Source organism: Neofelis nebulosa, chromosome 9, assembly GCF_028018385.1.
Source record: "Neofelis nebulosa isolate mNeoNeb1 chromosome 9, mNeoNeb1.pri, whole genome shotgun sequence".
In the NCBI taxonomy this organism is placed as follows: domain Eukaryota; kingdom Metazoa; phylum Chordata; class Mammalia; order Carnivora; family Felidae; genus Neofelis; species Neofelis nebulosa.
The window spans coordinates 68,284,477-68,297,220 of record NC_080790.1 but is presented as its reverse complement, the minus strand read 5'-3'; the positions used below and the strand labels follow the sequence as shown (position 1 = coordinate 68,297,220).

Sequence of the window (12,744 nt, the reverse complement as noted above, 5' to 3'; positions counted from 1 at the left end):
TCTTGGCTGCACCTTGAGGATTGGGGCCATGTCAGCTGGACCAATGCCAGCCAGCTGACACCTGGGCAGCAATAACAAGAGTTGACTTTAACATTCTAGCAATGATACCACAACCCTATGACTCCTAACACAAAGTGTATTTTTACTTATAAATAAATAGTAAACTTGCTTACTTGTTTAAGTGAGAAATGGTACACTTTTGTTTTCTAAGAAAGAAAGCAAAAACACATGGTTTTAATAAGCGTTAAATATTCATTAACATAGGTTAAATATTAAGATCAGAACCTTATCTCAACAACTGAGCCACAATTTGATGATGGCCAAACAAATTTAAGATGTGCCAATCACAAAGAGTGATGAATGTCCATTTCAGGTAGCTGAGAAAGTCAAGTACTTTGCACAATCATTATGCTTTACTTAGCAATTCTAAGAAAAGGTTGGGCATAAGATAATTTCCACAACAAACATTTTCACCATGGGCAAAACTTTCAGACAACCCTTTAAGAGATTTCATCATGCTCACAAGATGAAGGGAAAAAGTCAGTGGAAAGGAAGAGGTTTGAAGGCATTACAAAGACATGAGACACTATAAAAAATTAAGACTAGGAGAAAATATATGAAATAACTGAACCACATGTAACAGCAAAGGATTAATGTCCAGAATACACAGACTTCTTTAAAGACAAAGTTTGCCTAGAACTTCCAAAGAGAAAGGCTACATGAGAATGAAATGAACATAGAGAAATGTCCTGACGACATTGTTTTGAATAGGAGCATCTGGCAATGCCTGAAGGGACCTACCACTCAGACTTAACATTTACATAAGCACTATATGTCCCTTATTTGTTTTTGAATTTTTTAAAATTTCTATTTAAATTCCAGTTAGTTAACATACAATGTAATATCCATTTCAGGTGTCCAATACTTACATACAATGTATGTAATCACTTACATACAAGTGATTCAATACTTACATACAACACCTGGTGCTCATAACAATATATTTCCGTTCTTTGTGTAAACTAGTTTGAATTATTTCTTTCATTCATTACTGAAAAAGTTCTGATTAATATTATGGATAATTTAGCCGTGTCTATCAATATTTTAACTTTGCATATTTCTTGCACCAGCACTTTGACTTCTAAAACTCCATTCTATAGAAATATACACCCATGTCACAAAGTTACAATATAAGGATGTTAACTGAAGCACCACTTATAAGAACCCATCAATAGGAGAATTATTAAATATATTACATCTATACTATTAAATACCATGAAACAGTTCTTTTAACTCAGAGTGAAATCGGGAGCTATTGCAGAATTCTGAACAGAAGAGACAGACATTGATACACTAAGACTAGATTATGGTAGGATGAGGAAGAAGTAAGAGCAGAAACTGAGGTTAGGATGCTATTAGAGCAATCCAGGCAAAGAGATATGTGACTCAGACCAAGGTCTTAGAGGTTGTGAGGCAGTAAGAGTGATGTGAATTTGTGGATGTGTACACACACACACACACACACACACACACACACACACACACAAAGATGTGCTGACTGGGTGAGGGATATAAGAAAAAGGAAGTAATTAAGGATGGCCCAGTTTCTGGCCTGAGTTGTTATGATGGAATGTTTCTAATCTTACAGATAAACAAACTGAAGAACCAAGAAGTTAAAAGACCTGTCCTTTTATCCCGCCAGGATAAAGTGGTGAGGTCAGCAGAGCCCAGGTCCATCTGAACACAACTCTTAATCACTATGCTATGGTGCCTATTTATCTAATGATCTTCAGCATCTATTATCATGCCCAATATGACAGCGTAATATTTTTTTAACTAATAAAAAGTACTATGAATTAGCTCATATTTGCCAAATAAAAATATTTGTTGGTGATATGCTATAGTTAATTATAAGATTTTAAGTGATCTTTAGTCAGTAAATGGTTTACTACTGAATGGCATGTATAATTTCCACTGAAGATCATTATTGTCCTCCAAGATGTAAAGATTCATGAAATCTCAACATCTATTAAATGAACTTCCAAAAAGCAAAGAAGACAAGCAAATTTGTTATGTGTATTAACACTTCACACAGAAAGTTAAAATGAAAGGGGCGCCTGGGTCGCTCAGTCGGTTAAGCGTCAGACTTTGGCTCAGGTCAGATCTCATGGCTTGTTGAGCTTGGGCCCCACGTCGCGCTCTGTACTGACAGCTCAGAGCCTGGAGCCTGCTTCAGATTCTGTGTCTCCCTCTCTCTCTCGTTGCCCTTCCCCCACTTGCCCTCTGTCTCTTTCTCTCTCTCAAATATAAGTAAACATTAAAAAAAAAAAAAAAAGTTAAAGTGAAAAAAATACATACACACATTAAATTTCTAACTAATCCATGCTGCATTTGAATGGTCTTCTCCAACTTGAATGAGATCATCTCTAATTTTTAGGCTATATTCTGGATCTAAACTGAAGCGACAATAAAGCAAAACCTTTCTAAGCATCTAAGATGCTTCCATTCTTTTTGTGTAGGCTTAAGTACTTTCATACTTTAGTACACTAATAAAAGGTATAGGTTTTTTGAAGGTTATTTATTTTGGGAGAGGGAGAGAGAGCAGGGGAGAAGCAGAGAGAGAGAGAGGGAATCCCAAGCAGGCTCCGTGCTGCCAGCACCAAGCTCCACGCAGGGCTCTATCTCACAAACCATGAAATCATGACTTGAGCTGAAATCAAGAATCGGCAGTCCCTTAACCAACGGAACCATCCAGGTGTCCATAAAAGGTATGTTTATGAATCTCTGGCAGTTCACCAATATTAGAGGAAGTTCAAGGAGACAGAAATTATGTAATAAAAGACACTTTTACGTGTACCAGCGAAGCTATAAAAGACCGGAGAATTATGAATTAAATAAAACACAGGTACAGCAAAGTATAAAGAAAAACAAAAATGTCAAACTTGTTTTGGAAACTTTTAAGATTAACCCATAATACTAAGTTAACTGGTACAGATATAAAGATGTCACTGTCACCAATAAGCAGAAGAGACCTCACTTCACTTCTCAAGACTAAAAACATACGCTCTTCATCATCACACTTAGCCATATGCTAGCTAAGTAGTCAGCTACCATTCGTCACTGATCAATGTTCCTGAACTTGAATCTTCCAGGTAAGTTTACATTGTAATCTTTTTTAAAAGGCAGGGGATCTGAATAAAGTACGGACTTTAATTTACAAGAGGAGGAATGGGTCATAAGAAATATTGAGAGAGACAGACACAGCATGAGTGGGGAAGGGGCAGAGAGAGAGAGGGAGCACAGAATCCAAAGCAGGTTCCAGGCTCCCAGCTGTCAGCTCAGAGCCCAACGCAGGGCTGGAACTCACAAAGCTGGAGATCATGACCTGAGCTGAAGTCAAAGGCTTACTGGACTGAGCCACCCAGGAGCCCCTTATAAAACACTTTTATTTAAAGTGACCTATAGCTTTTCTGTCCCATTCTAGTTTTTAGTGAATCAAATAATCAAATCTGATAGAATTTTGGACATTAGTTCCAACTATAGAGAACAACCAAATTCATGGCAGACAGCGACCAAAACTGTTTCGACCTCCTAAAATAAGTCATATAGCTGCTTCCTAGTCTCTGCACACTCTACTTCCTAATTCTGGTAAACTAGTTTTATCCAAAGTTTACTTCATAATAGTGAACTCTAATAAAAATACAGTGAGATAATTTTATTTGGCCATTTATATCAACTAGTCACATAGCTATGTGTGGCTATCTTAAGCTCCAAAAACATCACGCCTAAAAAAGAAGTCATTTAAAATGAAAGGATATACATATATGTATACACACACACACACACACACACACACACACACACACACACCCCGGAAAATTACTCAGCCATCAAAAAGAATGAAATCTTGCCGTTTGCAACGACATGGATGGAGCTAAAGTATATTATGCTAAGTAAAATAAGCCAGTCAAAGCTAAACAAATACCATATGATTTCACTCATATATGGATTTTAAGAAACAAAACAGATGAGCATAAGGGAAGAGGAAAAAGGAGAGAAGGGGGCTGGCTGGTGGTTGTCAGTTAAGCATCGGAATCTTAATTTCAGCTCAGGTCATGATCTCACATTTCGTGAGATTGAGCCCCACATTGGGCTGTGCACTGACGGCTTGGAGCATGCTTGGGATTTTCTCTCTTGCTCTCCCTCTCCCCTTCCCCCACTCATATTCTTGCTCTGTCTCTCTCTCAAAACAAATAAATAAACTTAAAAAAAAGAGCAGTTCTATATGTAGTAAATAATGTAGGGACACCTGGGTGGCTCAGTCAGTTAAGCATGCAACTATCAGTTTTGGGCTCAGGTCCTGATCTCTCAGCTTCGTGGGTTCAAGCTCCACGCGGGCTGTGCTGGCAGTGCAGAGCCTGCTTGGGATTCTCTCTCTCTCTCTGCCCCTCCCCTACTCATGCTGTCTCTCTCAAAATAAATGGACTTAAAAAAAAAATGTACATCAAGCATCTAGTATAATGACCGTTACAAAGCAGTGCTCAATCACCATTATCTCCTCGACCCTACCCATCATCTCCTATCAGAATCTCTCATTTAGTCTCTTACTGAGTCCTACTCTCAGTAGTGAGCTGGCAAATGTGTCACTGGCTCTCAGGGGGAAAAAAAACCCAAATTTAAAGCTTTGGTTCATAGCACTGGTTGATTTCTCCCATGTAAATATTCCCACTTGGCTGATCTCAGGTTACAAGCATGAAGTCAATTCAACACAGAGTTGGAAAGAGATGTGCAGTAGCACATAGTTACTCTCTGTCCCATTACCCTGTTTTATTCTCTCTACAACGCTTTTATGTTTTGAAATTATCTTGTTTAATTATTTAAGTATAGTCTGTCTCCCCTGACAGGAATATAAGCATCATAAAGGTAGGGGCTTTGTCTATCCTGTTTTCTAGTGTGAACTCGGGGCGGGGGGGGGGGGGGGGGGGGGAGTTAAAGTACTTGTAAAGATTCCCCAAATTAAGGAAACTGAACAATATTTACAAAAAAAAAAGACTAACTCAACCAAAGCACAAACACCCTCAATTTCAGTAACATTGCTCCTTCTGTTTGGAAAAGGAAGAAAGAATAAACATGACTAGGGGCGCCTGGGTGGCGCAGTCGGTTAAGCGTCCGACTTCAGCCAGGTCACAATCTCGCGCTCCGTGAGTTCGAGCCCTGCGTCAGGCTCTGGGCTGATGGCTCGGAGCCTGGAGCCTGTTTCCGATTCTGTGTCTCCCTCTCTCTCTGCCCCTCCCCCATTCATGCTCTGTCTCTCTCTGTCCCAAAAATAAAAAAAAATAAAAAAAATAAAAAGAATAAACATGACTAGTAACTACCAAATCCTTAAAAGAGCAGACTATTCTTGCCATATCATCTAGCTCAAACAATAAAAATGGGCCAGGCACAGCAAGTTACATACAAGGGACAACATTTATAGATGTCCAGCTGGAACACCATACAGGCAATGGTGGCAATCTCACCATTCTTAATAATGCATAGGCAGTTTTTTTATGGTCATAGAAAAGGAAAACAAATACCATGGTTGATAAGTCACATATTACCTTTTTTATGGTTTATTAATCCAGCTTGTAGGCCCAGCTCCCATACCTTGAATGTACTTTACCTGCATGAATTAACATCCGTAAACATTCTACAGAGTTGTGATAAGCTGCTTCATGAATTGGCATCCATCCCCTGTTATCAGCAACATCAACGCTACGTCCCTTTCTGAGCAGTTTTCTTAAGACTTTAACATTGCCTTCCCTGGCAGCAAGTCCAACCGTGGAGCATGTGTCAGAGTAAGCCTCTGTAAAATCCATTCCTTTGACCAGTCTATAAAACAAGGCAGAAAGAAAACACTATAGACAATAAAACAACACTGTACTCCTAGAGATTAGCAGATCGAAGCAGGACACAGGACTCACAGCACTGCAGAGGAAAAGCCTGAGGTGGAGAAAGAGACCTGTCATGCCACATCTGCTAGAGTCTAGAGCAGGAAGCGTCTCTGGGAAATTAGGATTCCCTAGAATGTTCTTATTAAAGAAATCAAGGGAGTTTTAAGTGTTCTATCATTCCTTCTCTGGAAATCTCTGAGCATCTCCTTCCTGCAGGCCTCTGCTCCTGTTCATACCCCACCAAAATGCATTCACTGCAATTCTATAGATGAGGGAGCTAAAACACCTCCAGTTAACCCCAAATATGTACTCTATTACGTAGAGATGGCCATTTAACTAAAAATGCTTAGCCTCAAGAATTTGTAGCCCTCTCCAGTCTGTAGCCTTCTCCAGGAAAAAGCTAAACCCAAAAAAGGAATGAAGGAGATTTATTGAAAGGAACAAAGATAAGTAATAATTGTAGTTTTTCTGCTGGTCCTTTCCAAAAGGGGCTGAACATTCATATTCTCTTTCTTTGATGAAACAGTCCTACTTACAGAATGTACTGAAACGAACAAGAGAGTCGAGCTTTCCTACATAAGTCCATAAAGTTCTTCACAGCATTAGTGACCTTTTCCTCATTATCTCCCTCCAAAGTTCATTCCACCTTCCCCTGGAGTCAATGTCCAGTATAGTTGTCAGTATATGACACTCACAAAGACAGTTTCTGGTTAATCCCACTATGAGGCTAAGGCTCAGGATTCTCAGGGGAAGAGTTATCTCCCAAGGGGCAGTCCCTCTCAGTAAAACTTCTATCCCAGCCTTCCTTAGTTTCTTTAGTGATCTTAGGAGATGGTTCAGGACATGCCAACATGTCTAGTCCAATGCAGGTAGAAAACTTTCTAGAACTACATTCTAAATTATTTATCCAGAAAATGACAGTTTAAAAAGAGAAGTTAAAAAGAAAGCAGAGCATTTCCTGTAGGAAATTTAAATTTATCCACGGTCACATTTAAATATAAAGCTATAACTGCAGAACTTGACTCTATGGTGAGCCAAAGAGCTAGCATTAGCTATGGATTAATCTAATTAGATCAACTGATCCGCTCCTAGGAAAGTGAGATATATTTACTACAGAACATTTAATTATGCAGTTGACGGTTACTTACTGGGAACCAACTAGCTGATCAATAATATGGAAGATATAAAGATAACACAGATATATGTAAAGTCTCAGAGAAATGATAAATACATGTGATTCAAAATAGAAGGAAGTAAGTGCTCTAAGAGAAGTACAGATAAAGAGCTTCGGGTGGTCAAAGAAGGGAGAAACTTATGAGGGATGTGAGCTGGGTCCCAAAGTACAGGAAGGATCTGAAGAGCATTCTTCAGGAGAATGAAAGACACGATTATGGAAATGAACAAAAAAGGTGAGTAAGACACAGTAAATAAGGCAAACAGTTCACTTTGGAAAGAGGACTAGGTAAGCAAAGAATAGGAGGAAAATGAGCTTATGGAGTGTGAGAAATATGCCCACTGACCCAATCAAAGTAGGGAAGCAGAGACTCAGGGACAGTGAAGCAAGGCTTTAATCAACTTTCTTGCAAGAGGGAGTGTCTGATGGGCAGGCACAGTTGGAACAGTTACAGCAGGCAATTTATCTCTTAGCCTGAAGTCCCTCCCCTGATTCCTCATTGGCTGAGTACTACAGAGGTTACAGCCTTACCTGGGTGTCATCTATGCCCATGTAAGGCAAAAGGTAGTCTGACTGGAACAAATGTACATTCCTTTAGGTAAGGCACAGAGACTTCAGTTCTTTGGCAAGTGCTCATTGCAAAGCCCTCAAAAATAAGACCACAAAATGGAGAGGGGAAGAAGAACCAGGAAGTGAAGTATTTAAGAGTTTGACACTCCACAGGGTGGTCAAAGGGGAGGGGGGTGGTTAGTACCTATTTCCAATAGGTTATTAACCTATTTCCAATAGGTTAATAACCTATTGTTAACTAGACAGCACAGATTTAATTTGATATTTCTGAAAATGAATCATCTCACTTAATTCTCACAATCCCTCCTCTTCTAAGTTGATTCCATTTTCATTTAAAGGTTAATTTGGGCACAAGGCAGGGACATTTGTTTTTTTTTAAGAGCAATCTTAAGCCTGAGGGGGTCTGCTGTGGTCGGCCTCCCAGCATTGTTCTAAAATATGTTTTGCTTTTGTTTTCAACCCAGGGACCTCAGGTCCTAACCTTTCCCTCTTTGCCTATTAATCCCATCTTTTCCTAGCATATTCCCCTCTTTGAACACCTGACTCCTAACTGCCATTAGGAATTGGGACAACAACTGCTTCCTGCTGAAAGGGGGCAATGACAGGAGTACAGCAGTCAGGGCAGGTTCAGAGCTCAATCCTGAGGTCCAAAATAATGGGAGGGTATTTGGGACATCTGGGCTAGCAAAATTTTCTTATTTTTCTGGCATATGCAAAGCTTCTACAAATAACATACAAAAAGAAAAAAAATTTTTAAAGAGTATTAGACCAACAAGCATTAATATTCCAAATGCAATGTCTCCTAGGGAGGAGGTCATAACATGGAAAGTAAAGATGCAACCGTAGTCATCCACAAGATCCCTAACCTGTCTGGTCATTTTCTTTTTTTTTTTTAATTTAACTATAGCTTTTCCTTCCTCTTCCATATTTATTTGAATCTTGTGATATTGTTGTTTAGAATAATTAAATATTTGAACTAATTTTTGGTTCTCAATTCTCAAATCTTCCTTTGGCCATCCAGTTTCCATAGGAACAACTCCATGAGGCATAATTAATTTTACCTCAAAGAAAGATTGATCTTCTATATCCAGATTACTATAAATTTAGGAAATTGTTTATCCCCCCTAGAGCTAGTAGCACTATAGTCCCTAATTCAGTCATAATGTCTCTTTCTAGCAAGGGAGTAGGGCTCTATGGCATTATCAAAAAATGTGGGGAAAAAAAGTCTCCCCATATGCACCCCGGTGGCTGAAAGAAAAATTTAGTCATAAGTTTTCTTGAATTGTTACTCTGCGTTTGGATAGTTAGCTGGGAGTGGAAAGATCCAGTGTCAAGAAGGAAATCAACTAGATTTCCTTATATTTCTAGAGTTACCCAAGGCCCTGGGTTTCCAATAGACAGATGATTCAGGGGAGTCACCATGAAGAGCCCCAGGACCCATCCGTTCCTTTCAGGGACACTGGTTATCTGAGCTCTCGAATGTTGAGGTCCATGAGGGCATTCAGATTTTCCAGTGATTGTCTCCATACAAAGGGTATGGCTTACAGGGTTTTGACTTTGTCTCCTCTGAGGACATTCTCATTTCCAGTGCCCTGAACAGCCACATAAACAGCACTTGGTGCCAGGACCTTGGGAAGTCTGGTCTGACATAGTAAAGCCTTAGATTTTTTTTTTTTTTTTTTTTTTACATCTCCTTTCCCGTTCCTTATTCTCTTAATCTTGACTGTAATGTACCTAATTGGCAGCTCATAAGAGCTCCTCCAGGGTTCCTTCCAGGCCAAGAGCCAATTTTTGCAGCTCCCTTGGAGTATCTGCTGCTCATGGAGTGACATATTTGTCTTTTGAATCGCCTCAGCTTCAGGGGGCATCAGGGGGAGACAGCTGTATATTTAACCTTAACCTTTCCAGAAAGACCACCAGGCTCTTGTCCTGTGTCTGTAAAACAGGGGCTAATTTTGCATAATTTAAGGGTTTAACTCTAGATCTCCTTACTTTCTCCAAAACACAAGCTTGGAAGTGGCAATGATACCATCCCCCAATGGGATTATCATAGTCCCAATTAGGATCTCGGGGTGTACAACTGCCTGAACCCAAGTAGGAAACTGGGAGTTCCCTACAGGACCTCCAGTCCCATGATAATTAAGAAGTTGCTTGTCCTCATATCTCTCAGGTGGGGCCAGAACACCACACTTCTCTGTCTCATTAAGAGTCTGATTCAACAAAAGCATTTTATCTTTCCAGGTCAACTCAAAAACATACCTAATATTCTGAAAAACCTCTATACACTTATCTGGATCATCAGAAAAGTTACCTATTCTTTTATCTGTCTCAAATCTCAAAATGAAAAAACTACTTGTAATCTTATCATGGTAGTGCTTCCTTGTGTTTCTCTTTCCAGCACTCTAGCTTCTTGTAGGGGAAACATGCCTGTCACATTATGGGGAAGACCTGAATACGGTGGGCAACAAGTACAAGTGAGCATATACTGAGCTAAGTGTAGCAAAATGGCTCCCATGTATCCCAGTAAAAGCCTTTCATATATCATAGTCATCCATCCCTCATATGCCTCTACAGGCATCCATTCCTCTAAATGTGGAGCCTTTGGAGGTTGGCAGCCATCTACCCAGACTTTGGATCAACGGAGGAGCAATTTCAACCAAGTCTTGAGCAAAACAACTGAAAAGGGCGTGTTGTCCTTCACTTTCAGTTAAAATCATAGTTCTTGCCATCTCTTTGGGCAAAGGAGAAAAAAGACCTTTCCTTTTTTTTTTCTCTTAATCAGAAGCAGACCAACAATCTAAGAAAATGTTGTCTTTTTAACAGAGAGTAAAGCAGAATTTTAATCTTCTACCAGTGTACTTTTAAAATCCATTTATTTTAACCTTAGTCCATCATGATCACACAATATTCCTTTCCAAAGATTTCCCTTCAAGAACCTTCTACAACTTTCCTTTGTATTTAGATTTTGTCCCAAGCCATTCCTCTCTAACCAGTCTCATTTAGGGCAAAATTATTTTCTTTTGCCTCCAACAAAAATTTGCTTCTGTTTTTTTTATTTTTTTATATATCTACTTTTACATATAAAGTTGCTTTCCTTATTTCCATCAATCTTAACTGAATTTAGCAGAACCTTAGTCTCCAATGAAAACAAAGTAGTTATCAATTGTGAACTATTACATCAGAATTCTTTAGATGGCAATTTTATGAATCAACTAAGCACAAAGAATGCTTACCAACAGACCCAAATACCCTTAGTTTCTCTACAAAAAGAAGTTAAATGCACAAATCTATGTTTAGTAATCAAGGCTTTAACATTTTATCTCATTAAATATCCAATGAATTTAATCCCATTTATTGTGCAAGCAAAAGTTTAAAGTTTCAGGCTATCAAAGACTTTGAAAGCTATCTTAACAATTACCCACCCAGGAAAACTTGAGATAAAATTAGCCATCATTTTAAGTCCTCTTTTTGCTAACAAATTTCAACAGAGATAACAAAAGCTTACTTGACTTTTAGTAAACCTAGGTAATAAAACTATAACATTAAGGCAGCCTTCCTTAAGGCTCTGCAGGTCAAGCTCTGCACGTTTCAAGTGTCCATCAGTGGACTACAAGCTATAAGATTTATTTAAGCTACATTTCTCTTGCCTTTGTTTTCCTAATCATTTCCCCCTTTCATCTCAATCATTTTCTCCACAATAGTTACAATAATCTTAACTGTTTTTGTCTCTCCTCATCCCTCTTTACAAATATCTTTTGTGCCTCCCTGAGCAGTTCTTCTGCTTCTCATTGCATCCATCCATCTTCTGTAACTTTTTGGCAATATCAGGCCAACTTCTAGTGATAAAATTAATCTTCAGGAGACTCTGCCCCACTAGTTTCTCTGGATCTAGGCCTGAATATTTCATTTGACCTCTAAGCCTCTGTAAGAAAACAGCTGGGGTTTCCTCCTTCTCTTGCAGTATCTCAAAAGCCTTGCCGACATTCTGACATCTTGGAGCTGATTCCCTGATTCCTTTGATTATTAGCTCTTAAATCCTGCATCTTAACCCTGTCCCCAGGACCATTATTGTCCTAATCAGGGTCTACTCTGGCAAACTTTTACTCAGCTGGCTGAACACCCTTGCCAGGAGAGTAAGTTTCATATTTAATGCTGATAACTCTAAATACATGTCTATCTCAAACCAACAAACTTAAATTAGTTTAAACGGTGAATATGTTTCAACTGCATCCACTTAAAAGTCAATCACTTGCTCCCCATTGTCAGTTTTTACCAGGGACACCAGTGGGGGAATCTGAAGTAGATGGGTCAAGTGCGTGTTCTTCATTCCTTGACAATGAGGGTGTGAGGAGGAGCCAATGATGCTGAAGTCACCAAGGAGTATATAGAATCAGTTATGCAGACCTCACCCTTAGGTGGGGCAGAATCAGGAGGAGGGGAAGGGGAAGGCAAAAGAGGACAGGTGCTAGCAGAAGGCAGAGAATGATTCTGGTTGTCAGCTTGGACAGAGGAGCAGGTACCATGTTTGTTTGGGGTTTTTTTCCCCACCAAAGTGGAAATATGGAGTCTAAGTCAGGCCTGAGGAGACAGGGAATTTCCTCAAAACAAAACAAAGGAGTTTCAGCAGCTGCTTGGGATTATTCCTTAAAGTCTCCCTCCTGAGGTAGACTAACCACAGACAATTGGCTCTGATTATCATAGTCATTAACCCAGGAAATGAATGAGGGAGAATGCCCCACATACATCTCCACCAGCAACCAGAGGAGGCCGGTTTAGACAATCATTAGTGTCCCCTTAATAGACCTTTTTTTTTTTTCTCATCTCCTAAGGAGTATTGAGGCCAGTATTACAAAAGAAGATGAGTTTGTTTTTTCAACCTTGCAATATGAATTCATTCCAATGGGTTAGAAGGCATTCCAAGGAGAGTCCTTGGGGACTGATGAAGATCCCATGTTTCCTCAGTCTCAGCATAATCCCTTTCCTCCAGTGTACTAGAACTTTTATCATTTGCATAATGGACTAGGGCCTGATGGACCCAGTCCTCCTCTGAGCCAAAAAACAGATGGC

The 12,744-nt window shown here is 39.4% G+C and overlaps 1 protein-coding gene across 4 annotated transcripts in view; it reads right to left on the bottom strand.

Moving 5' to 3' along the window:
* Positions 1-12,744, bottom strand: part of ASB3 (ankyrin repeat and SOCS box containing 3) — a 116,249-nt gene that overhangs the window by 73,777 nt on the left and 29,728 nt on the right. For all 4 annotated transcript variants that reach the window (XM_058684116.1, XM_058684115.1, XM_058684114.1 and 1 more), the window contains one exon: positions 5,663-5,871. In XM_058684116.1, coding sequence (XP_058540099.1) covers positions 5,663-5,858 — 196 coding nt within the window. In that variant the 5' untranslated portion in view covers positions 5,859-5,871. Of the gene's footprint in view, positions 1-5,662; positions 5,872-12,744 lie in introns of those variants that run through there.